This window comes from Anoplopoma fimbria, chromosome 17, assembly GCF_027596085.1.
Source record: "Anoplopoma fimbria isolate UVic2021 breed Golden Eagle Sablefish chromosome 17, Afim_UVic_2022, whole genome shotgun sequence".
NCBI lineage: Eukaryota > Metazoa > Chordata > Actinopteri > Perciformes > Anoplopomatidae > Anoplopoma > Anoplopoma fimbria.
The window spans coordinates 4098730-4126662 of record NC_072465.1 but is presented as its reverse complement, the minus strand read 5'-3'; the positions used below and the strand labels follow the sequence as shown (position 1 = coordinate 4126662).

General features: G+C 40.9%; 2 protein-coding genes across 2 annotated transcripts; one reads left to right on the top strand and one right to left on the bottom strand.

Moving 5' to 3' along the window:
• The first annotated feature begins 91 nt into the window (after window positions 1-91).
• glrx (glutaredoxin (thioltransferase)) lies at window positions 92-6083 on the top strand. Its single transcript, XM_054617683.1, has 3 exons — window positions 92-382; window positions 2526-2657; window positions 5610-6083. The coding sequence occupies exons 1-2, from the start codon at window positions 176-178 to the stop codon at window positions 2637-2639; spliced, it is 321 nt and encodes a 106-aa protein (XP_054473658.1). The 5' UTR covers window positions 92-175; the 3' UTR covers window positions 2640-2657; window positions 5610-6083.
• Window positions 5633-27161, bottom strand: rhobtb3 (Rho related BTB domain containing 3). Its single transcript, XM_054617684.1, has 13 exons — window positions 26955-27161; window positions 26115-26346; window positions 25041-25233; window positions 22445-22602; window positions 22085-22193; window positions 18880-19075; window positions 18534-18730; window positions 13022-13131; window positions 11402-11507; window positions 10356-10529; window positions 7143-7309; window positions 6716-6812; window positions 5633-5751 (listed from the first exon to the last, which is right to left on the bottom strand). Coding segments are annotated over exons 1-13 (1860 nt in total). The 5' UTR covers window positions 26957-27161.
• Between the last annotated feature and the right edge of the window lie 772 nt (window positions 27162-27933).

Here is a 27933-nt window from a genome sequence, read left to right as displayed (position 1 = left end):
TTTCAAAATATGGTAATGATAGTCACCATCTCTGAAAATCCTCAGTATCTCTTTAAAAAGGGGGCGGGGCCCTACTCTTTCGTCATCTTGATTCCCATCATTTACCAAAACGCAGAGATACACCACCTTTGTTCTTCCCCGTTGATATATATTTCTCATCTGAACACGACTTAAAATGGCGCAGCAGTTTGTGCAAACCCAAATCAAAGGAGATAAAGTAGTGCTGTTCATTAAGCCTACTTGCTCGTACTGCATTATGGCCAAAGAGGTGTTGTCGAAATACAAATTCAAGCCGGGACATCTGGAGTGCGTTGATATAACCGGACGCAGCGACATGGACAACATGCAGGAGTATTTCCTGGAGCTCACGGGAGCCCGCACGGTAAACACAAAGATGCTTTTTCATAATATCATCAACCGAAGTGTCGTTTCTGAGCAGCCTGGAAACAGTGACGGGAGTCTGCAGGAAGCTCAGTGACGGAGCGTGTTTCTGCAGACCAAATACTGCCAAACACTCTGATTGTGTGTGGACATAACTATTGAATAATATGCATAAAAATCGTCACGTTAAGTTGTATTAGTATCAGTTCGCTGCACTTATTGAATTCGTATTTGTTTACTGCACTTATCCTATTCGTAGTAGTTTGTAGCACTTATTATTTATTTATTTTATTTATTTTTTTATTTTTTTATCTTGTCTTTCTTTACTATGTCTCTTGTGTGCACTTTAACTCTATGCTGCTGTAAGCCTGGCAAAAACACATTTCCCACACTAAGCTGCAATCTGGGACTAATAAAGGATTATCTTATCTTATCTCTTATCTTATTATATTCATATTAGTCTGTTGCAATTATTGTTTTCGTAGTAACTTGCCTCTGCACTATACTTTTGCTCTGGTTTATGCTTTAAGATGCTTGTTTAAGAAAGGAGATGCACTTATGACTTCTGGTGACTAGTAGTTCTCTTGAATACCTATGTTGAATACACTTATTGGATAAAAGCGTCTGCTAAATGACTGTAATGTAATGTAATGTAATGTAATGTAGTGGTGGAGGAAGTATACATTATTTTCTTGAGTAAAAATAGCCTACTACTGTATTACCACACTGGGAATACTCCAGTACAGGCCAAAGTAAAGTGAAATACCTGAATGCCCCAGTTACTGTGACACTATTGTATAATACATCATTACTCATGCATTATTGTAAAAGCAAGCAATGTTATCTTTGTTGTTGGTTGAGGTGAATCTAGTGTTTAACTTGATTGTTTTTTTTAATTTAGCTGCTCATTATTTTCTCCGTGAAATGAACGGATGAATGGCTTTAATCAATTGACTGTTTGGTTTATAAAGACACAGAAACTGTTTACAAAGTCCCATTAATCACCAAGAACCCAGAATGGTTGTTGTTTTAGTCCAAACCTCCAAATAATTAAACAAAACATTTTACTCAAATAATTAAACGTGAAATCAGTGAAGCTTCACGTTTGGAGAGCTACAACCAGGACAATATTTGGCATTTGTTCATGAATCTCGACTCAAGCGGAAGTTCGCCACCTTTTGATTTGTCTCTCCAGTGCTGATGGTAAATGTAGTCCACTGAAGAAATGAACTACACAGTCTATGCTAACCGTAAACTGAGCGAGTTAACCTGGCTGCACAAAGCACCTCTCTCTCTCTCTCTCTCTCTCTCCATCGTCTCTCGTCTAATAAATGAAGAGAGTAAACTCACAAACTGTCAGTGAGGGAAATGTGTTTACACCCAAACAGAGAGATGTAACCGGACACCGTCCAAGTCCAAGTTTAGATCAACTCAGACAGGTTTGTTAACTCTGAACAGAAACGAAATGAAACTCACCAAACACGTTTTGGTGAGTAACTGAAGACCATTACTGAATATTGACCAGTTTCATCCCTCTTTCTCTTTCTTCATCATGATTTATACCATCAGTTTTATGGTATATATATCCAATCAGAAAGAACTGCTATTTTCAAAATATATCCCCAATTCAGATACATGGAGATAATTGAAAATCGGCAAATTTTCCGTTGAAACTGTCAAAAATAGATGTTCTGTCATGGCCCACAATGACCATGTACCAGATGTTAATGGGGTAGATGACAACTCTATGCACAACACTGAAGACCATTACTGAATATTGACCAGTTTCATCCCTCTTTCTCTTTCTTCATCATGATTTATACCATCAGTTATATGGTATATATCCAATCAGAAAGAACTGCGTGCTATTTTCACAATATATCCCCAACTCAGATACATAGAGATAATAAAAAAATTCGCAAATTGTCCGTTTAAACAACTGTCCAACTAATGTTCTGTCATGGCCCACAATGGCCATGTAGCAGATGTTAATGGGTAGATATCATGGCTCTGATGCTGAACAATGTATGTATCTGGTGGTATACATCGTCATACTGTCCAACTCTATGCACAAACCTAAAAATCGATGACTGCATATTGACCAGTTGCATCCCTGTTTCTCTTTGGTATTGATATGAATGTAGGTCCCGAGGGTGTTCATCGGCGAGGAGTGTGTTGGAGGCGGCAGCGACGTGACGGCGCTTCACAAGAGCGGCAAACTGGAGAGCATGCTGCAGTCTATCGGGGCCCTGCAATGACCTGCTGCACACCTCCAGGTACAGGACGCTGCACGGACTCACAGGGTTGTGTAAAGTGAAAGACGGCAGCAGTGTCTGTTGCTGTGGAAAGGAGGGTAATAGGGAGGCCCTTGTAATAGCTGGCAAGAAAGAGAGGAGGGTGTAGCCCCTCAGAAGACCCAAAGCAAGTCATTAAGTGCATAAATTCATAACAGCAAGCTCTAATTAGTGTATAAATAAATAAATTAAAAGAAAATAAGACGCCCGAGGTGGTGCTCAAATAGATTAGAAGTAATTGCTCGGTGGTTAAGACATGAGTGAAATTTGCTGCAGGCCAACACTGTAGCACATCCTTAAGGAAATGTACATATGAGTGTCATATTGAAGGAAACTCCTGATTAAATGAAACATAATGAATGCAGATGCTTCCACGACATGGTTTGATGAGTATGAAAACAATGTTAATCATATGCTATGGCTTTCACACCAAAACTCAACCCAAATGAACACCTATATATGATTTTGAAACATGTTATACTGCAATCAGATATCAGCCTGATAATGGCTTTACCCTAAGGCAAAGGCCAACAAGCTCTAATCAGACAAGGTCCAACTTGTCAACTGTCACGTATTTTTAGCTACGTCACGGAAAGAATGAAACACTCGCCAAATCTGACACAGATTGTCAGTCTGATGTGGCAATTTTGGACAATGTTCTCAACCAACATCATAGAGTTTCAGAAACTTGGAGAATCTATGCTGTGGAGCACTGAAAGGGTTGGGGAGGCTCATTTTGACACGCCATGTTGGTCTTTCTCTTAATATGTGATCCGACTATGAAACAGGTACATTTTCCAGAGGGAAGGGGAGGAAGAAGCAACTGTTTGGGTCAAAAATAAGTGCTACACGATAATGTTCAAACCCAGCCGAGAGCAGACAGTCATCCAGTCTTTGGTTTGTTCATTCTAAAACATGTCTTTATTTAAAGTCAGACGTCAAGTTATCTACAGTCTGTACAACACTGGCCCACATGTGTGTCTCCACACACTGGGTGTGGATGCAGCACTGGAGTACACTGAGTTTTACAGTCCACTCTTTCAACTGTTATTTACTCATTTTCTTTTTTTTATTAAGAGTAGACTGGGATTTATCTGAGGATTTCCTAGTAGACACACACTGATTGCTGTGGTGCAGCAGCAGGTTAATAATACACCATGTGGTCAAAAGTACTGACTGATATCACCTGTACACTGTCTAAATCTCACAGTGGTAGCTTTCTTGTACTATATACACAGCCTGCTGCTACTCCTCTGCTTAAGAACTCCAAGAACAGTATATAAATACAGTTACATACTGTTTGTTGACTGTTAATGACTGATGCTGATCCACTAAATAAAAAATAGCTGCAAAATGTCACTATTGATCTTTTTGCTTTCATTTTGTTGACTGTTTATCTGACAGATAGTTATTTATTGTTTTAATCATGCACCCTTTAAGTAAATATCAGTGAAACAGTAGACTGTAAAATAGTGTGACCCTGTTGTCTCTACTCCAAATGTTAAAAAAAAATCATAATGTCATAATCATGTCCACATACAGTATAGTTTACAAAAAGAATTGCAGCACCAATAAATCATAATCTCGTTATGATTAAAAACAACCTCTTAAATAAAAAAAATAAGATAAAATAAATATTGTGGATCCCACCAGAGGCATTGTGGTTTTTAGTGTACCAACTTATGTCCATGATATGGTTGTTTTCCTAAATCCTTTTACCACTTCTGTCCACATAAATGCTACCAAAGGCTTTAGCCATTTTATGTGACAGACAGAGACAGACCATTATTATTTGTTATTGCAAATAGATACAGAATAATTTCAACATTATTTTACATTAACCTGCAAAGGAAGTGGTGTAAAAGTCCAGGCCGCAGGCTTTAAATGAAATTTAAAAAAAATACATTGATTATGGTTCTGGATTTGGTTTACTTGATTTTTGATACAGGCGATGTGTAGTTTAATTTCACGATTTAATTTCAAGCTTATTTGACACAGCCAACGACCAGAATGTATTCCATCTCACATGGTAATAAAATCAGCCTGACAGTGAGACACTCACTGATGTTGCATTATAGATCTGAAAGAATCTAATTTAATAATTGAATTTAAATTGGTCCTGCTCGTCTGCTAAACTGAGTTTCTAACAGACGACAGATGAAAATGGTTGTGAACGTGCCACCAGCAGCATTACCAGTTCTCTTCTCTAGGTGTTAATGTAGGTCACCGCTCGGCTGAAATACTGATAGAGCCACAAAGAAGTTAGAGGCTCAACAGTTATTTCCGCTTAAGCAATGCTGCATGTGATCAAGTTCACAATTTTTAGATCCAAGAGGACACAGATGCATCCTGGGCCAAGTTTGAATTTGAGACAAATGAGTCCTGTGTCCCGTGTACAGAAGATACACAGACATCCTAAGGAGTAGTAAAGCAGGAGCGGATTCCTTCCTGCTTTTTCAAACAAAGTCACATCTTTGTAGTTTGAAATAGTCTGCACATGATCCCGGTCTGTTTTCCAACGGATATATCTGTATTTAGTGATGGAGCCATTTTGTGTCACTGTTAAGAGTAGATATTCATCATTTTGCATCAGCCAGTATAAATATAATCTTTCACAGGGCTCCTGGCCAGCTGGTCGTTTTAAATTGAGATTGGGTTTCAAGGATCAGTCATTTTATATTGCCCATGATGGAATAGTCATTACGCAAAAGGATGCACAGTCATTCCTCCAGGGGAAGAGATGCGCGTCACAGCAGCGTATGTCACTGCTCGACAACGTCGTCCTATTGGTTGAGGCGTCTTGTGGCTTCTGCAACAGTGTTCCTCAGAATCAGCCCTTCGTCCAATTTCTTCTGTCTGTTCCTCCATGTGTGGATGACTAGTCTCACTTTTTTTTCTCTCCCTTCCGCTTCTCTCCCCACTGTTTTTTCACAGGCATTTAGGCATCCAGGTGGGGGTCACATGACTATGCAGCGGGACTTGCGTAATTTGCGTCGCCGCTGCTGGTACTCGCTGAGCTCCTGCAGGTAGCCTCTGGACGGCCAGCGTAGCCTCTCCACCTGCTCACGCTCCTCCTCTGGAACACAGAAACATATAAACTGTAATCTACCGGAAACAAGATTGAACCCTTACAATTATATTTACTGCGCTTGGCACACACTCATAGAAACGCATACCCTAATAACTGCTTGCATTTTTGCCAAGAACACAGCCAATAAGGTTGAATTGCTGATAACAGAAGACCAACAGTTAGCCATCATGTGCTGTCGCCTTATTCTGGCTTTTGACTTCTCATGTGCCCTTAAGAACCCGTCCAATGACCTTAAACGACTCTTGTGTGTATGAATAATGATGACAATAAAATGAGAAACTGCTACTAACCAGAGCAATGTTGCATTTAATCTTTAACTGCGTTTATTTGCCTAATGCATATGACTTAAATATCGGAGTATTAACTGGTATTAAGCATACTAAAAGGATGCATTACTCTGAGTGGCTGACATCCAGTGTAATGCATACCATAACATAGCATGCCATATTGTGCTATATGGCAGTATAACATACAGTGCAGAGGTTGTCACAGGTGTCTAAGACCATGTTGTTCTCAAACCTCCAAAAATACAAAGTGATAAACTGCCTTTTTATTTTTCAAAAGGTGACAACATGGTTTCTATTTTTTCAATGTTATTCACAAGTGATTGATGGACATTTTCATTACACCTTTTCATTACACACATTTTCATATTTTACAAACTGGTCGGCCATTTAACCAAAAGAAATGAGAACCAGCCTACCATTTGCGGCACTTATCTGAGACAGAGAGCCTAATCTGCATTAACCGTGGGGAAAGGCGGAACAGATCCTCAAAAGCCTGCAGGCATTTTGACATGATTATGTTCAAAAATAAGTCTGCAGCCTTCTAAACTGTTGAAATCAGTGGTTTCATTTTGCTATCACTCTGCAGCAATTTGCACAGCCCTCACTCACAAGGCTTATTTGAATTTGTTGATACGCATTTAAATTAAATAAAACACACTAACCTGAGAGCTCCAGGAAGTCGGGTTTGTGACTGAAGATCAGGTAGTTGTTGGCGATAAAGTGGAGGAGCCAGACATACAGCTGCTCTGCATTGTGGCACTGAGAATCAATTCAAACATACACATTATGTTAAATAACAATGATTCTCTGGAGAAGTAATGCTTTCTGACATTACCATTAATATATGTTGCAGATGGAGGCCTAGGGCTACTGCAAGTAAAAAGATTAAGCTTGCCACAGAAAAAATGACATGGGCATTTTTTTTTGCAAAGCAGCAAGATTTCCATATTAACATCATTTGCATTTCGGAAGCTGAAGGATTCTCATATTATAATGAAACAGTAGTTGATTTACACAGACAAGCCATCTCCTGCAGGTGCGTTTATTCTTTCCATTCATCTCTCTTATACGCTGAAAAGTTGCACTGACCTTTGCTCGGCGGAGTAGTCGGATCACACTGATACCCGTTGATGACAGCTCTCTACTGGGCATGCTCTGAAGGTAAGCGCACACACACACTTCACACAGATGCTGCAGACGTTTCACCTGGTACATCTCCGCACAGACCAGCACGGCCATGGCCTGCAGCACACTGGCTGGACACACAAACACACAGCACTGTCAGATGCATATAAACTAAGAATTACTGTATGCATGCATTGTTATAACATCATGTAGATTATGTTTTATTCCAGATTTATGCAACACTTTTTAAGCCTGTAGGCCTGCAAAGCATTTCACAGGCTTGAAAACACTCCCTGAAGTAAAGAAAGTGTTTTATGATTAAGGGAGCTTTAAAAAAACATAATCATCATGAAAGCATTTTGTGTGTTTACTTCCAGCAGAATTTTAAACAATATGTGACAATAAACAAAAAACAAAAGGTAAAAAACACGCTGACAGGTTAGAATGCTGGGTCCTCTCGGTGTAAAAAGTAATGTGTTACAGAGAATGCTATGAAAACCAAAACCAAAAGCTGTTACTTACAGTTTACTTTCATACTGTTTTAACAATAGATCAAATGACCATGTGATTGAAAGATGTTGCTTGTAGTGATGAACCCACTGAAAATGATTACCAACTCTGCATTTCCTCTTATCTCAAAAGATACGAGCATATTGGCGTCTTTCAGCTCATTGTATTTTATTTAGGGCCCACAATTTTAAAGTTTTAATTCACTCTCATCCACTGAGTTTCCAACATCAGCAGGCAGCTGTTGGGGGCAAACAGCTGTACACTACCTGCCCACAGACACAGCTTTAGACCAGCTGGTGAACATTATGGAGCATTTGGCAGCAAAAGAGACAGATATTGCCCTCAGGGGTTGGTGGAGACCAAAATGGAGCAAAAAGGAGAGTGAATATTGAACATATATTTGTGAAATGGCCAGAAACACAGAACAAAATATTGTTTCATGTCTGCTTGGTGTTTACACATTTGCTTATACAACTATTTCCCAATAGCGCTTTTTTCCCAATATTGTTTACAAAGTGCTTTTAAAGAAAAAGACAGAATGAACAGAATCGATCTCTTCAAATCCAGCCCCAAAACATAATGCTGACACAAACCTTTAAACACATGCATCATGTATTGATGACTTCATATTTATATGGTATTATCCTATATTTAAGTCAAACTGTCCTCAGCATAGTCATGACAAAGTAAGTCATTTGAATGACTTGTGCAACAAATGCCAAATAGTTATTGTCAATCCTTTTATGTTTAGTCAAAATTTCAAATTAAATGACTCCTGATGTTAGTTGACTGAGTCAAACACAACCCTCAACATCCTTCACTCCCTCCTATAAACACTGCAGCTAAGGTTTGTTCTGTCAGCTAGAAACATAGAAATGAGCCGTAGCAATGTAATCTACCATCATACAGTATGTACAGTATAAAATATTCACATGAGTGAAATACTCTGATAGCACTCCTCCTTTGATTTCACAACCTTAGTTTTTGTGGCTACTGCTGGAGTTACCTTGTGTTGACCTTGAGTGCTGAGCTCTTACATAACAACAGTGCAGCGGCTGCAGCTTTCCGGAGCTGTTTCATGGCTTTAATTTCCTGTTCCCATGACTCAACCTGAAGCTGTATCTCTGGTAACAGCTTGCTTACCCTCTATGTACCTAAGACCGACCTTAAGGGTTCATGATTTTATTCATCAAGACATCTCATGCCACAAAATCAGGGGATTGTCAGCTCTCAGTCGCTGGGTATTCAGGACAGATTATGCTGAGCCTTTACATTGTCTATTCAGCAGCTGCGTTATATAATAATATTGAAAGTGAAGATGACAGACAGTGTTGTTATTAACTCTGTAAGTTTAAAGTAAGTTTAGGGCTTTATCTATTAATTTTGGACTGTAAAATCTTGACATTTTTTTGTGCTTTCTGAAGCATTAATCATCTGTAGTTGGGAGGCTCAATTTGTGACTTGTGATGTCACCATGGATGTCATGAAAACACACACAACACTACAACCAAAGTCCCTTTAGGCATGACTACAAAAAGCTTGTAAATCAAAGCTGCATTAAGAAATAAACACAGCAAGAGGCTTTTGTGATATTTTAGCCCATCCAATTGTTTTGGCTAAGCTGTGAACAAATATTTAGCAGACACAACGCAATATGAAAATTAAATCTTTTTTCTGACTGCGCTGACAAGCTAAAAGTGTTGAATTGCAATGGGATCAGCCAAGTTTCACAATACATGGAGTTATTTGATTTAGAAGTTGAATTTAAATCATTATTAGCAAAACTTTGTGATTGTAGAAACACTGAAAAAAATGTAATGTCATCTTCATCACCAGAGAGAATAATCAGCACTAATTACTTTGAAAATGCAGCGCACAATGTGACAGATAGTGACAGAGGAAAACAACAACAACAACACGTTTGGGGCCGTGAGTTGGCGCCGTGAGTTGGCACCGTTAAAAGCAGGCGAAGCAATGATGCCACGGGTTGATTTTGTCATCACTAAATCTAATTTAATTTTAAGCCTGGTGCTGTTCTCCGCGAGCCTCCTGAGACTGACACTGGCAGCATGTCGCAGTCACACAGATGGTTGATGGGACTTGTCATCCGCGCTTTTGTTTTGGGCTGCGCTTACTGAACAACGCCTAGAGGAATCCACCACTGAACCTCTCTCAAGTGTTCGGTAACGGTGCATATTCCTGCAGCACATTAAAACGACATCAAAAGGTCCGTTGTCCTTCTGCAACAGACTGTCATTTTGTTGGTCACATTCATGGAATTTGAAGCGACTTTGATCTCAGTCACAAATCAACCAACCGTCTATTTAGAGCAAATATACGTGATTAAACAGAGCAAGCTCTACTCTTATTTACAGCAATAAGCGGAGAGAGTAGGTATAGACTGGAGAATGAATAACATGCTGACTAAGGGTTACCCAGTGCAATCAATCTCACACCATACAAAATCTGCTACAGGGTTTAATTAGTGCTCAAAAATAAGAGGAGGGGAGGGCCATTTTCTTACTATATTTAGCTCGGGTTGAAGGTGTGTTTGCAGCTTAGTTGCCATTCTTTAGGCACCTAAAACAGCCTAAATATTGTTGTAATATAGTAGTGGTCAAAGTGGTATACTTGGGTAGACGTCTGGGTTGTGTGCAGTAAACTCACCAGGACAGCAGGAGTCAGTGTAGAGGTACTCCAGGAAAGACAGGAAGGTATCTGAGGAGACGCCGTGGATGGGCACCACTCGGCTTCGGGCCTCTGCATATTTCCCGCTGAACATGGCCGCCATGACATCACAGCGTGCAACCAGCACTGCTCGATGGGCTGGCAATACACTCCCTTAAACACACACACACACACACAGACATGCAAAATTAACATCTAGGTTAAGAGTAGCGTCTAGGAAAGAGCTGTGAAGTGAAATGCCTGAAGGTATAAACTGTTCATGATTAATGTATTGAATGTTGACTGCTGGTAACAGAATTTATCTTCTATGATTTAAAACTGTTTGGAGACGATCAGAAACACATACATATTTTGAAAAATTTTCAAGTCATAGGCTCCTAAAGTCACGAAGAAATCTGCTTTTCCTCATCACAGAAGTGTACAGGCCAAACCTAATTACATTTGACTTGTTATGAGTGATGATCTGTCATAATTGGCCATTTAAATTAACGGGACACAAATGACATGTAAAGCCTTGGCACAAGTCCTGACATTATCGCTGTCATGAGGTACCATTAACAGCCATTGACAGCTCTCACTACACTAAGCACAAGGGTGAAAAATAACTAAACAGATATGCAACAAAATATTCATTAAGTTTAAAGTTGAACCCGCAGCTCAGAGGTGCAAGGACAGGAAAAGCTCACTGCTCTTTTTATGAGATAAATATTGATTATGACGGGCTTTGGGGCATTATTTCTAGATTTCTCAGTTTGATCCTTTAATAGGGAAACGGCTAAATGCAGCTCGTGGATGATCTTCTGGTGAGATGAAACCTGGCATGGCCGGAAGGCAGCCCATCCCTCGAACCGCTTAATCTTATTTTGCCTGCAAATGGCTACCCAGGCCCGCGAGTGAGATCATAATTCAATCACTGCTAATTAAATGTGACCTTCCTCTGCTGTGTGACAGTGCATGCATTTGTAGATGTGTGTGTGTGGGTGGGTGTGTGTGTTTGTGTGTGAAACAGATAAGCATTGACCCACCTTGCACCATGAAGATGACATCAGAGTAAAGAGGAGAATTGAAGAGGTTGACAAGAGTCTGGGGGCCGAGCTGAGCTGCCCGGGCACTTGGTGTGTCCCTGGGGCCCTATGCATACACACACACACACACACACACACACACACACACACACACACACACACACACACACACACACACACACACACACACACACACACACACACACACACACACACACAAAACACACACACACAACAAACAGACACAAAAACACACACATAGAGAAGAAGCCAAAATAAATGTACAGAGAGAGTTAACATTCCTCTGCTGGATGACAGGTACTAGTTACCAGCACAATTGAAATTCTGTGCGTCTATCTCACCTCCGCTGCGGAATACAAATGACCTCTCTGTCAGTCCTTCTCAGCGCTACCCAAACACTTGAACAGCAATGCCAAGAATGACATGAAGGAACTGGCTAACACCAAAGACAGACTGGGAACCACACGCTCGTCCATACTGTCTATTTATCTACGCATTCCTGTTCTTTTTAATCATTCAAAGGATGCATAATGTAAAAAATGTGTATCCAGTGTACTGCAGTGTAGAGCAGGTAAAATCAGTATTATGAGAACGGCTGTCAGTTAGTTTTTTGCAGTTTACGTGCACATGCAGTTGTGATAAGTCCTCAAATGAATGCCATCAAAGCATCCCATTACCATTACGTGACCTTTCTCAGTCAACTGAAGCACAAAGGACTTCATATTCTCACAGTGCTCTGCTGCAGAGGGAGCGCTCAGCAAACACAAGGAGTCTTCAGTAGCGGCAGATACAGAACCAAGCCCCCTTTTGATTCTGTAAATCAATGCATAGCTTATGGAAAGCTCTGTGGAAACATTCAGCCGGTCTGGCAGAGTGAGACGACCCAGAGGTGTTTGTAGAGGACGAGATCAAATCACGTCAGGACATTAGGTTGTCTCATCGCGTTAAAGTGGCCCAGCCGTCTCCGGGTGTGTCAGCTCGCCTCAACACCGCCTCAGGTAGAAGACCTAGTTCTATCCAGATGGGTTGGTGGACCATGCATGGTGGTGCCAAAGGCTTGTCAGACGCAGCCATGTCATATTTCCTGATCTCCCTCTAAATGTTAAAGTCTGCTGCCTATTACACAGAGCCACCTCGCGTTTTTTTAAGATGGACACAATACATTACAGATGTGACGCTGCAGTTTTTTTTTAACACAATGTTTGATTTCATGGCTTATGTCCAATCTGAACTCCTTACAGATATTGTGTCGTGCTTTGGCTCCTTTGATAGCATCTCTTGTTTGTTTTGTCCTAATTCCCACAGTATCTGGGAGGTGATACGGGCAGTAATTATGTAAATATGCTAATTATAGCTAGATTATTACTGTGCTGTTTTCTAAACAAGGTCTTGCTAATTAAGCCGCTGTTAGTATGCAACTACAAAAACGTGTTTATACCTTAAAAGAGTAGATTTGACACATTATAGATATTTAACCTCAGTTGGTGGGGAGGGCTGATATAGCATACATACCCATAAAATATTCCAGTCTTCAACAAGATTATGTGATTTTGGGGTATTGTGTGTAAGAGAGGTGATTTGAATCATTAAAGACCTCACCCTGTCTCTGCCGATGAGGGATCGTACGCGCTCCATAAGCTGAGCCACAGCAAGTGAATTCTTCAGCTTCTCTTCCAGGGCCTCCTGAAGGTGATCCCACTCCCACGCTCCTAAAAACATCCACAAACAAACTGATTCTTTGGACCAACAATAGTACAGTTTACAGAAATACACAGGCAAACTCTTTTTAAGACGGCACTGTGTTCTGAAACACCCACATGCCTTACACACTGAACACTCAGGGCCTGTTTTAAACAAAGTTGGCTTGTTCTAAAATGTGTCCACTTATATAATCCACGGTGGTTATGGGTGAGACACTATGTCCAGATTCCATGAATGTCAGAAATAGTGATATATGCCTTTAATTTATTAATCTGCCTTACTTTTATGATTTTCAGTTTTTTTTATACATATAGTTCCATCTATAGTTCAGTAGATTTCTGGCTAATCATGCCAATCCATACAAATAAAATATATCAATATATGTGCATAAACATATGTACAAATATTTCAACAATTTAAATTACAGGTATAATCACATTTAAATAGTATGACTTATAGAGGGAGAGCCTGCATTTCACTTCATCTCATCCAATCACATAAACAAATAAGGACCAACACAGTAGTTAACTGTGCTGAAAACCAGAGTCTACAGCTATGCTAGCTGCTCTCTGAGGCTGTATTTAGGCAAAGCGATGCTTAATGCTAACGCAAGCATGCTAACATGCTGCCATTGACAATGCTTAAATACTGTACTACGTAGCAGATATCTTTACCAAGTTTAGCGGGTTGGCATGCTAACATTTGAACAAGGTACAACTGAGGTCGATGTGAGTGTCAATAGTTTGGCAGGTAATTGGTCATAAACAATAAGGCAAATTTGAATGTTTTCCTAATGATGCATAATAGCAATAAAAAAAAGTAAGGGATCACGCGAATCAAGTGATTGCAATTGCTGAGACATTCACGAAATAACATTTATGTTAAGTCAGGAGATCACCAAAGTCAGTAGGATTCATCCTCTGGGGACCATGGATGATGCTAGAATTGCTTAAAATTGTAAATACACAGTACGCAAATAAAAGTGTTGAAGGAATGAAACCGGAAATGAGTAAGTATTTTAGCACTTCCAATTATATTGCTGACCAAAATGTGTAAGTATCATGAATTTGTGTTTACCACAGAGCTTTTTTTCAGCAACAATCCACAATCAAATGGAAAAATCCCAATGGAACCACAGCAATGCCCACTTCCTAGGTCGGCCTAAAAAAAACACATTATCCCTGCAGCACTATATAGGAAAATAGATCTTTAGGACAGTAATTTGCCATAAAAAAGGATGTGAAATTGAAATACTCGACGAGACAAAGTAAAACTCTTCACCCTGCGCAGCTGCATTGAATCACTTCACTGGTTTACTCCTTTGTAAAGCCTGAACAGCCATGCAGCTTGATTGGGATGCCGCAAAATTGTCTCACTGGGACATAAACAGACTGTTGAGGGAAGAAGGGAGCTGGACTGGGCAGGATTTATCTCATCATTAGTTCCTAATGACGGTATTTGGGCTGATATAGGGATTACCTCAACACATGGTGCCGGATAATAACACTGCAACACACAGACACCTCATAGGCAGAGTGAGAGATTAGCTCAGGAGCTGTGCTGCTGACGTGATGCAGCCAGACACCAAATAACACAACTGGAAACAGGTGGAGATGCTGTCATGTGTACGATAGAAAGCAACAGGATCAGAAGGAATACATATGCATAAAGCAAACGCTGCAAAAATGCTTAAATAATTTCTACATAATCTCACAAATAAATTTCAGTGCCGGTGTCTCACCCGCCTACGCAAACAAACAAAAAAGATACTCTTGGGAATACGGTGTACAGATTACCACTAATTTGCTGAATGTTTTACTTAAACTCCTCAAAATTACATTACATTAAATACTACATTCCTGATTCTAAGTCTGAACCCTAACAAGCACATAAAGCAGTGCACTTTGTGCTAAATTCACTGGCTGGGAAACTAAATTACAACAATGTTTCCCCAAGTCGTCCCAAAAACAACTGGACTGTAGTCTAACATCTGACCCCAAATAAGGTTAGGATGACCACAAGCACACAAAGTGAGTCATCTGTGTTGTACACATAATACATGTGCTAAACATGCACACACACAGTAGCAACCAAGTGACAAACTCAATAAATCTGCAGCACACTACAGAAGGAGACAGAGTCTCACAGTGTTAACATCACACAAACAAAGTCGCGGCCTCTGTGACTGTCCACACACACTCAAGTGACAAAAAACCCCAAGCGTGGAATAATAACCATGAGTGTGACGCTGTGCCTTTACAGAGACATGATATTGTTATGGAAATTAGTTCCGCTAAGCCAATAAAACGAGCTACAACTGACAAATGAGTGGAATTGAATTGTAAGCAGAAAACATTCACCCCAGCTCAAGGAATGCAAAGTACGGCTTGTTGTGGATTTACTGCAAATGAACGTCAAGCATCGGCTCACTGTACTACCAAAATTTCTGTTTGCAAAGGAGGCACATATTCACATCTTATTAGGCATATCAAGACAATACACTAATACGAAAAACACACAAACTGTATGTGAGGTCAGCTGCATTAAACGTACAATCAGACCCACTATTTTGAAGGTTAACATTAGTCATTTTTTACACAAGACTTAACAGTGTCTCCCTGCAGTGCTTTATGGAAACGTGACATTCGTATTCTGCTCTGCACATGAACACATTTTCCCAAAGACACACACACACTCAAAGACACACACACACACACACACACACACACACACACACACACACACACACACACACACACACACACACACACAGTATGCTCTGTTGTCCATCACCCAAACACTCTCCACCAGCTCCTTTAAACACTCAATCCTCTCTCTCACGTCCCTCCACCACCTTGGTTTTTCACCCTACTCACAATTTTTCCACTCTTTACTTTCCCATATTCCTATCATCTTTTGAAAAAAAAAAAACCACACAAGCACTTGTAAATGTGTGTGTGAAGATACACACTGCACCCTCCGTCTTTCAACTGCTGCCGTTCTTATTCTTATTCATAGAGTCACTCACAGAAACTCAGTCTAACCCTATAATCTGCTTCCCTTCTCCACTCACCCTTCACATGCACACATACACACTCAGCTTATGTGTTTGTTTGTGTGTGTGTGTGTGTGTGTGTGTGTGTGTGTGTGTGTGTGTGTGTGTGTGTGTGTGTGTGTGTGTGTGTGTGTGTGTGTGTGTGTGTGTGTGTGTGTGTGTGTGTGTGTGTGTGTGTGTGTGTGTGTGAGTGTGTGCCTTGGGTGTATAAGTGTGTCAGACCATCAGTGCTGCTCACATACATGTTAAGAGGCGGCCATGAATCAGATGTTGGAACAGCTTTTTGCCATAAAGACTCCTGCAACAACACGCAGCCTGTGATGAAGCGCTGGCGTGCAAAGGCGGCCAACATAGCACTGCAGACTGGGAAGATTTTCATTACGGCACTGATGTTGCAGAGACCATCACGTGGCTGTTTAGCTAGGCTTCATGTGCGATCGGAGAACATTTTGGAAGACAATTTGCAGCTTTTTTTTGCAGCCTGCGTATGCCTGTATCTTGCTTAGGTGAAGTTTATATAAGATACTGTTAATTTTACACGATATGACGCCATTGTAACTATCAACAAATCGGCCATTGATTTTTTGGGAAGTTCAATTTCAAAGATGTCGCTCGTGTACCAATCCATGTTTAATAGACCTGAGCTGGGTGCAGATAAAGGAAACATGAGTGGCCTGGGGCATCAAAGTACAAGTAAGACAGCAGGGTGAGATTACAGTGTTACGCATCGAAGGATCAGGCACTAGATTAAAATACTACAGTTGCTTACTATCAAGCACTTTCAATTTGACTGATTTCTGTTCCTCACCATAATGGAACATTGGATAAGATCCAATAGCAGGCAAACTGCCCTTCTGCTGCCAGGAGAAATTAATCATCACATCTAAATTATTGGAAAAAGAGCTACTGCTTTTGGGGAATGGAGTTCCCATGCTGTGAATGTCAGTCCAGCTCTGTAAGCTCTATTTAAACTCTAGATGTAACGTGCAGAGTCCGTCTAATATGGCAACAAACAGGGAGAACCGTGGCTGAAACACATTAGCAACATGCAAAAAAGTATCACCAAAACAAGGTCATTAATGATGAATGCAATGACATAAATTGAGGAGTTTGTAGCACTTAAAGGCAGGGATGGACAGATTTTTTTGATGTGCGATGGACATCATTTCCCACAATTCCTGTGCAGTAGTGTAATGAGGGTAAACAGATTAATTCAGAGTCATCCTTGCCGAGTCGAGACGTCTCTGGACAAAGTGCATGTTTGCTGCCGTTGTGGAGTTTTGTGTTCTGATCTCCACTTTCTATTCGGCACTTCCTGTGCAACTGATGGGTTGCTCTCCTAAGGTGTGATTTAGGCTGCTGCAGCTTTAATACAAAATAAATTGGCAGCATTAACTAGAATTTACTTCTGATTTACTCCCCCGTTGTCATATTTTAGGGGTTTTTACTCTGCTGTGAAGGATACTTGGATTTTTTTTTTTAAAGGGTGTTCAAATTTTTTTTAAAGTCACAATGATCATAAAGGCGAGTCAATCTATCAATATATATAGCATATATATATATAGATAGAGTGTTGCTTAAAAAAGGCGCTTGCTAACAAGTGGTAGACTTGACTAGACTACATAACAATGCCACACAGACTAGTCAGTATCATTTCTGCAATAATCCAAAATGTAATGGAAAAATCCCATTGGCTTCCATGGTTGGCCGACAAAAATACTTATTCCTTGCAGCACATTATACTTTCAAAGCTAAAGACATCCCCATCAACCGTAGGCCAACTTAGTAATAATTAGCAAATGTTAGCATGCTAACAGGCTAAATAAAGATGGTAAATATTACAGCTGTTGTGAGCATGTGAGCATGTTCACATTAGCATTTAACTGAAACCAAAGCTTTGCCTAAAATCAGCCTCACAGAGCCGCTGGGCATTCCTGTACACTTGAGTTTTGTGGAAGCAAATCTGAGAAAAACAAACCAGTAGTTCCAGCTTGTTAAATATAAGGATTTGCTGGTTTCCTTAGTCAACAATGATAGCAAAATTAATATCTTTGGGTTTTGGACTGTTGATCTGAAAAATCAAGCACTTTCAATATATCATCTTGGGCTTTAGGAAATTATAATTTGGGGGAATTGTGTGACCAACCAATCCATCAATTAATCTAGAAAATAATCAGTATATTTAATTTTCATATTCATGTTTTTTGTAGCAGCAGTCAGTGAAAGTGCTGCACTGGGCCAACATCACACAAGTGGTGGGGTATTAATAAGGGTAATTGGAAATGACATAAAACAGCAGATTTATGGTTTTCATAATTGTAACCGAGTGTGCCACGTTTGACTAAGGGTTTTTACCTCTATAAATGAACATGAGAGTCTCCCACAAGCACATACACAGTAGGGGATCCTTCACCACCAGACGGGAGAGGCGTCCTGTCAGATGCCCCTCTGTTCGTGGCATGTCATCAATAATCGCCCCGTCCCAGGTGGAGAGTAGCGAATGCGGGCCTCCATCCCGCTCTCTGCACACACACCGCGACTGGGGACGTTCCCTGTCCAACCAGACATGAAATTCAGCACAACATCACAGTTACATAGAAGAGGAATTTGCAGACGGTGCTGGGCTCCTGCTGGCTACAGGCTCAGCTGGTGAAATAGCTTGTTAAGCTCCGTGCTGTGAACAAGCTAATATCTCTCCTACCTGGTCTTGGGCCCCAGGAGCAGCTGTCTGAAGTACGGACTGACAGCACACAGCACAGCTGCATGCGCCCAGCCCAGCTCCTTCCCAGAGTCCCCAGCGTAGAAAGCCACATCGGCGAACTGTACGCCACGCTCCAACAACCACTGCATGTCCTGGGAGAAGCTGGACTCCTCTACTCGGATGGGGGGGAGACGTGCTGACCGGAGGGAGGAAGAGGGGGAAATAGATAGGATGATTTATGTTAATGAACAATCAGTGCTGCAATTCAGCTCACCTGCATTTAAAAAAAGTGAAAATCAAATCAAATCCTCCAGATTAGTTTTGTTCAAAGCATCTCAAAAGTGATATAACTAACATGTTTGGATAACAAATTTTTTCTTAATCTACCGTGTCTACTTCTACTAGAGATTTTGCCTTTTTGGACAATGAGTTTTGACAACTGAGATAAGAAAGAGAATGCTTAAGGAGAGACCAATGTCATGGTGTGCTCTGCCCTGTTGCTTAAGTTAGAAAAGACGCTTGCAGATGTGTTTGTCTTTGCACTTATGATAAACCTGCGAAGATGCAAACCAAGGCTGCTGCAGTGGATTTAGGTCTATCGGAGTAATGGAGAAATCGTCATGTCTGTCTGTTCATCAATAGATTTGTTCCTGCTTTTTTAGTAGTAAGTAAGTGATATTCACGAGTTATGTTTTAGATTATTTTGGTGCAAAAAAAAAGGTTAATATTTAAAGAAGTTATGGAAAATCCCCATGCAGACGATAGTCACAGATAAATGATTTGCAGTGCACTGTGAGTGTAACAGTAAAAAAAACATTGAATACGAGAAAAATACTGCAGTTGATAGAGAAAAGGAGGAAAAAAACAGTGTTCCATGATGCATGTATTCATGGATTCAGATTAATAAAAAGTGGGGAAGCAAAGGAAGTGGGGGAAGGGGGCTTTACAAATCATTGTCCAATTATATTCCTATTCATGCTTAATACACACTGCTCCTCTGTAGATCTCATCTCCTTTTTTATGGCCGTGAAAAATGTGCTGTGCTTGAATCAGTGAACGTCATATTTAATGCAAGCTACACCATAAGTAGAGTTAAGTAGCGTTGGACAAGCACCAATACATCTGCCAGCACTTGCTGCCTTTTTGGCTGGATTTACAGCTGTCAGTCTTTGCATTATATTTAGAAGCAAAGTGGCCTGATCTATATTTCACAATTAGTTTGTGCTAAATGTTTTTAAGTGCCTTATTTTATAAAAATTACCGTATTTTCCGCACTATAAGGCGCACTTAAAAGCCTTTAATTTTCTCAAAAAACGACAGTGCGCCTTATAATCCGGAGCGCCTTATATATGGATTAATTCTGGTTGTGCTTACTGACCTCGAAGCGGTTTTGTGTGGTACACGGCGCTCTGTCAACATGTTTTAGTAGACTTAGTAAACTACAAAAAGCCGCACCGCTTGCAGCATTACGGCCACCGTAGTCAGGAGCGTCGTGGAGTAATACATACTGTGCTTCACCATAACATTACAGTGTGTGTATAAGGACCCAACATGGCTCCTGTCAAGAGACACGCTTATGGGACTTCAAACTCAAGGCTGTCAGTCACGCAGGAGAACATGGGAATAGAGCAGCTGCGAGAGAATTCAACGTTAATGAATCAATGGTACGGAAGTGGAGGAAGTTTGACTGACTGACTGTTTTGTTTCGCTTAATGCGCCTTATAGTCCGGTGCGCCTTATATATGAAAAAAGATCGAAAATAGACCATTCATTGACAGTGCGCCTTATAATCCAGTGCGCCCTATAGTGCGGAAAATACGGTAACCGTGTGGGGAAAAATGCTGAAATGGCAGTAGTAGAAGAAGAAGTTGTAAACTCCTACTCAAATGAATTCTAATTATGTCATTTCAAATAAAACACTGTTTGTGGCAACATACAGCAACCAGGAATAGCAGATGATAGCAGATTCAATCAGACTTTTGTTGTGTGTTTTAGAAGAGAGTGCCAAAGTCTAATAAAGTTGAGCATTAAGAGAAAAGAAAAGAAGCAGAAATGCAACAGACGAGCACTCCAGCTTGGCTTGTTTCTTTTAAGCTTTGGAAAATAATCAACTTTACTGTGTCTCTGCTGCTCACAGTATTAGCCTCTTTTGATCATTGTCCAGTTCAGTCATTTATCTTCTGTCTTAATTAGCCTTTTGTTTGTAGAATCTGATTAGCTTAAAGGCAGTTTAATTAAGTCTACAATAAAGCTACACTCTGCTACAAACTAAAATCTTTTGACAAAAGTTCAATGTGGCTCGTTTTGCAGCTTAATTGATTTTTTGAAATTCTGATTTCAGCAGATTAAAAACAAAATTAAAGTTTAAACAATAAGTTGATGCTTAACTTGCAATGTTTTGATTATCAATTGAGTGTTTCTCAGACATTCTCTGGTGCCAGTTTCTCAAAGAGAAAGGATATACAAGAATGTTTTTCTTTTTTGACTGAATATCATTGAGTTTTGAACTGTCATAAGACAGAAAAAAACTTTTTCAAATGTAACCTTGTAGCACTAAATATAAATATAAAATTTCAGTAATAAAATTGTAAAAAAAAAAAAAAAAAAAAAAAAAAAAAAAAAAAAAAGGAATGCATTAGGGATGTTACTGGCTGGACAAAAGGGTCATCACGTTCAGTTGCCTAAATACCTAAACGGATTAAGAACATTTGGTTAAAGACACGGTCAATAAGTAATCTAGAGCTACAATCACTGTGCTGCCTCAGAACAAGGCACTAAACTCTCAGTTGTTGCTGTGTTTGGTGCTGAAAAGAGCTCACTCTAAAATTGATTCGTACGTCACGGAATAAAAGAAGTCTACCTAGCTCTTTGTCTCCCCTCTTATTTCCAGTTTGGAACAGAGAATATTGATCTGGATAAAAACCTTTGTGCTCAGCGTGTTTTATTGCTATGCAAGCTGTAAGAAGAAGCAAACCAGTCAGTCCGATTGAGTGTTCTCTATACAGCACAAAAAAAGAGCATTTTAAAGCAACAATAATTACCTTATAATGTGAAAATTACTAAATGTAGTACTAAATATAGAGAATAATTTCCATCAGTAAAACTTGTAAAATAGCTTAAATGGGTTAACACTCACAAGATATGAATAAATGCCTCCTAAAATAAAAGCAATATCAGTTTTTAGATACCATAGTAATCCTCTGACCTGGTTGTTCTAAGTGAGGGGGACGGAGATCGTTCACTTTATTTCCTCGCCTCTTCTCTGGCCTCTCTTTGGCTTTGTGTTTCAGACACTGAATCATGAAGTACTCCAGCTGAACAACACAGAAATGCACGTGTTAGTGAAAAACGCAAGGCACCAAAATATTGATGTTACATCATCAATTCTTAGCTTTGGAAACAACTTCCTGAGAAGACCAACGTAGCTACCTGTCCTCGTCTCCTCTACTAAGTAGTGTGCCTATCTGAAATGCAGAGTCAATTGAGTTTAACAAACAGGAAGAGTATGAAAAGGTAAGAATTCATGCTACAGCTCAGTCATTTCCTGTGTGAGGAGACCACTTACCACGCTGCCAAAGTACCGCCCCACAAAGACATGGTTGAGAGAGGGCAGCTCCAGGTAGGTGGCCCCCAGGTCCCGGGACAGCTGCAGACCTTCGCTGTGAGGCACACAGCTGCTCCAGTCGGACGCACACAGCGGGCACGTGCATGGAGGACCTTCATCTGAATACAAGGAAGAGGAGAACTTAGTTCTAAGATTAACTCATTTAAACTGTATAAATAACTGAATCTACTAAATAGTTAATGAGGGTATTTGAGAACCAAAACATGAGTCGCTGATATTAAATTGTGCTAAATTCAAGCACAACATTTAGATCCATAATGTAAATGCCCATGCCAGGCATGGATAAAAAACATGTTTTGAAGACAGAAGTCAGATAAAAGAAATGTGCACACTGTAGCAATAGTTCTCAATAAATTCAACAGATTCATGTTTGAATTTAACAGAGACATTGGTCAGGCATTGTCAAGTTAACGCCACAGTGCGGTATTATACTGTACAGTGTCAACCCATCACTCAGGGGTTGTGATCTGCATGATTGAGAGTCAGTCTACTGCCAGTCTGGACCAATCAGAGAAAAGCTGGGTAACATTGTTTCACACTCCTTCAGGGGACAAAGTATGCCAATACTGATAAAAATGCTGCAAAATGTCTAAAATACATCAAACAAGAAAATATTGAATGTACTGCATCACAATAACTCAGTATAATACAAAACATGACACTCAAAACCTGTTTTGTTCAAATGTTTCAGGGCTTAAAAGGACATAAAAGTTCATTTGTTTCTCATTTCACAAACAACATTAAAATAGAAAACACATCTGGCAAAAAATACCATATGCTACAGCCACATGTGCTTTGATGGTTTGGACTTGCCCTTCTTTGTAATTAAACTGTAGTAAACCAATAAGAATATTAAAAGGTAGATAGTCGTTTCTTTTTTTCCTCATTTTGTCTGTTTTTCCCTGTGTTTTGCGATGTTGGTTCCTGTAATGTCATTGGGTCTTTGGTTTTGGATGTTTTTCGCACTTCCAGCTCACCCTTTTCACATCTTTGCCATGTCCCAAAAAAAGTAATTAAGAATTCTATTGCAACAACAGAAAAGATGGATCATCATAAACTCTGCAAAGCGCATGTGCACTAGGACCATCCACACTGTGGCATGTGTGCATGGGGACCAAAGGGACCGAATCCAACAGAAAATTTGGAGGGATTAGCTTGAAGGAGAAAAAAAAAAAAAACAAGCCAGCACAAAGGAGGAGAGAGCCGGAGATAAAAAGAGAGAATGAGCGTGACACACAGCTGAGCACCGAGACATTTCATAAATCATGCCGCTAACAACCTACAGGAATGACATAGCGACAGAGCTGGACAGTGTGTGTGTGTGTGTGTGTGTGTGTGTGTGTGTGTGTGTGTGTGTGTGTGTGTGTGTGTGTGTGTGAGAGAGAGAGAGGTAGAATGAAAAGCAGAATGTGTGTATGAGCGTCTGACAGGCGGTGACTTGGCATATCAGTGGTGTGTTTCGTGCTCGCGTGCCCTTGGATAAATCTGTCTGTGCTCCTGCATTCAGCTCTGGTTTAATGGCTGTGTTAATGCACGTTGGGCAGCGCTCTCTGCCACAGCTGTGCCTTAGGTGGTCTAAAGTCGAACAGCAGGAAGCGCTCGGAGCTCAGCCGTCACTCTCTGCAATCATGAGGGGATAGCATGAAAATACTCACAGCAGCCACAAACAGGAACACAAACAAAGGCTCTGGTCTACATCTCCCCACTCCCTCTCCTCACACATTATCTCCCTCTCCCTCCCTCTCTCTCACTTTCTCTTTCTCTCTCTCTGGCAAAGACTTGACTTACACTGTGATCATTGTGCAGCGGAGCTTTGACAGGATCTCAAAGTGTGTCGTGCAGACAAGCTAAAAATACAATCATGTGCATTTGATGAGCGTCTTTACAAAATTTGGATTCAACAAGGGTCAGTGTGTGTGTTTGTGTGCAGAAACACATGCAGACACACTGAGGTACCAGATGCATGTGTGTAAAATGATATGAATAGCAGCCTCCAGTGAGGCTAAACCAAGTGTCTAAGTCCTACTTAAGTGACAAACTGCTGTTGTGGTGCACTTTTGTGTTTCATGTATATTTAAGTGTTATGCGAGCTCTTGCCTGCTTGCAAGGCTAATAAGGGCCAACAAATATAAACTTGCTGTCTTGCTTTGGTGTGTTTCCAGCAGGGGAAGCATGTGAGCTGACCGTATGAAGGCAGCCAAGAGGAGATTTAATCAGCAGCATCCTCCTCCTCATTGCTGGGAGGACACACTGGAGGACACAAGTCTCAGAAAGTGATCTCACTGGCGAGAAGAACGCGATATTGTCCCGCAATCAAACTCAGCAGTAAATCATCCCTAAATATACCAGGATATCAAGCACAATGACTGAGAGATAAGACATTTTGTATTTGCAGCCTCTCAAACTCTATTGTTCCCGTACAACAATGACAAACTGTTTGAGGAGTCGCTGGTTGTCAAGGCGTTGGAGAAAAAACTAAACTCAGGCTGGCTCGATAAAAAAAAACAAAAAAAACACAGGACAAAATGATCCTCACCGTTCAGCCGCGCTCCAACAGCGACCAGGATGACGGGCACACCCCAGTGCTTCAGGAGCGGGCGGAGTCTCGGGGCGTAGCCGTTCCTGACCTGTTGGAAGGCCAGCTTGTCTGTGACTGAGTATTTGATGACCAGGATGTCAGCCTGCTCAAGAACTTTCCGTACGCTTGCCCAATCGCTGTCCAACAGGTCCTGGGAAGGCAAGAACAGCACAACAAAATATAAATAGGAAAGGGGTCAGATGATAAACTGAATTGTCTGAATACCCAAACTGTCACTCTCACCTTAGATAACACTAATCCTTCCCCTCTGACTCTGCCTAAGTATAAATACCTCAGAGTGGCACTTGGGACTTTACCCCCAAGGACCTGTGTGAGGCTAGCTTTTAACTCTAAACCAACCTGATTCAACTCACTAGGCAGGAAAAAAACACCTCAGAAAGCTTTGAGCAATTTGAATAAAAACAAGGACAAAGAACTGTAGAATTAGACTGACAGACTTTGTGCAGCGCCGCCCCTGACATAGTTAGACAGCCCTATAATGGGCCCATACAATGCTGCTCATAAACAACAACAGTGCTTTCATTTCATATTCACATGCCATTAAGAACAAAGGTTCTTGCAATATTCTTTTATTTGTGCAGTGCATGTTAAAATAGCCTCCTCTTTAAACTAGAGACATTTTTATGAAGCCTGCAATCAGCGCTGGAAGGCAAGTGGCTTTGGAATTTGAAATGTTGTGTTTCTTGCTAGAGACAGAAGCAGAGTGATGAAGCAAACAGCATATCAGTGTCAAGTGACACACACTCTTCCAAGATGACAATGCTCTGGCTAAATTACACCTCATATTTTGGCATCTTGGCCTGCCTTAACCCTCCTGATAAAATCGAGTCAGTCAAATCAAGTCAAAGCATCACCATAAATGACTCCAAAGGGCCCCTTTTAATATGAAAACCATGGGTGAACACATGTATGATCAAAATAATTCAAAGCAAAGATCCACACTGTATAAACCTATGCAGGTCTCTTTTTCCCTTTTCTGTTCTGCACACAAACACACCACCAGTCTCTTACCCAGCTGGGGCAGTCCCGAACCACCACAGTGACATCCCCAAACACCCTTGAGGTGTACTCCATGAAGGCCGGGTTGTGCATGCTGCTCTCCAGGTCGCAGGGTCCCGCCAGGGCTCCGTGGCCCAGGTAGCTCCACAGCAGGCCTCCCTGAAGCTGCCCCTGGCCCATGATCTCCTCGCCGGGGCCGACACCTCCGGGGCACTCGCTGCCCAGAGCCACGATGTGGATGGACCTGGAAAAAACAAAACAGACACCTCTTGACACATCCAGAGGAAGGCTAAAGCACTGAGGTAGAGGAGGCACCTTTGGTCCTTATTATTCATGTCTATCACGGAGACAGTGCATCACCATTATTCAATTCAATTCAATTCAGTTTATTTTGTATAGCCCAGAATCACAAATTACAAATTTGCCTCAGAGGGCTTTACAATCTGTGCACATGCGACATCCTCTGTCCTTCCCTCACATTAACAGGAAAAACTCCCCTAAAAAACCCCTTTAACAGGGAGAAAAAAGGAAGAAACCTCTGGGAGAACGACAGAGGAGGGATCCTTCTCCCAGGATGGACAGAATGCAATAGATGTCATGTGTACAGAATGAGCAGCATAACAGAGATACAACACATTCAATGTATATGACATAAATGATTCATATTATGACTGAGAAAAGCGTGCCAAGGCCCCTAATAGGCTACACCTGAGAGGGAATTATGGTTCAATAAATCAGACACTTTGAGACATATTTTCGTCGATGTATTTGCCTATAAAAAAACAACAACCATGCAACCAGAAAGCCCCTCCTCTCTCCTCACGTCCATGAATGAGTTGCGGCTTAACTTACATTGTGGTCACCGCGGTTCGGTTCCGCTCCTCTGCGCTGTGGAGCCCGGTTCCCTCACGGTGCGTCTCGGCGCCAGTCTGCAGTCAGACTCGGCTTGTTTTCCGCAACGAGCCGCGGCTCCGCTCCGGCGCTAATCCCTCTCATCTGCTGCTGCTGCTGCTGCTGCCCCTCCGGGAGCACTGCTGCTGGGGAGTTTCGCAGTCACCTTTCGCATTTCACACCTCCACCGTCTCGTTATTCATTCATAAAGAGGAAAGAAAAAAAGAAAAAGAAAAGCGGAGCCAGATACCGTCCCGAACCGACAGCACCAGCCGGCGGAGCAGCACAGCGTGTAAACAGCGCCCATGGGCAGCCAATGCGCAACGGACGAACAAGTTGTCGGTCGGGAGGAGAAACACAAACTGGAGAGAAAGAGGGAGAGAGAGAGAGAGAGAGAGAGAGAGAGAGAGAGAGAGAGAGAGAGAGAGAGAGAGAGAGAGAGAGAGAGCAGAGAGTCACCAACACACACAGACACCAGGTCACTCGCTACCGCAGGAAATTACAATTTTGTGAAGTCAAACATAGTTTTTTTTCTCTCCCCCCTTTGTTAAGATAAGATAAGATAAGATAAGATAATCCTTTATTAGTCCCGCAGCGGGGAAATTTGCAGGCTTACAGCAGCATAGAGTTAAAGTGCACACAAGAGACATAGTAAAGAAAGATAAAAATAAAAATGAAAATAAAAAATAAAAATAAAATAAAAAAACAAGTATTATAAATAAGCAATAAAAACAGTAGAAAAACACAATAACTGAAATATAATATTTACAGACAGAAAAAAAAAACTATATTAACTATTATTGCACAGTGTTTTTATTGTCATGTGTCATGTGGTCTGTTGTCTTTTCAAAGCTGACAGTTTCACGTCTAACCAATCAAATATGCTTTATCATTACATTACATTTTAATTTTAATGGTATTTTTGACTATCATTACCATA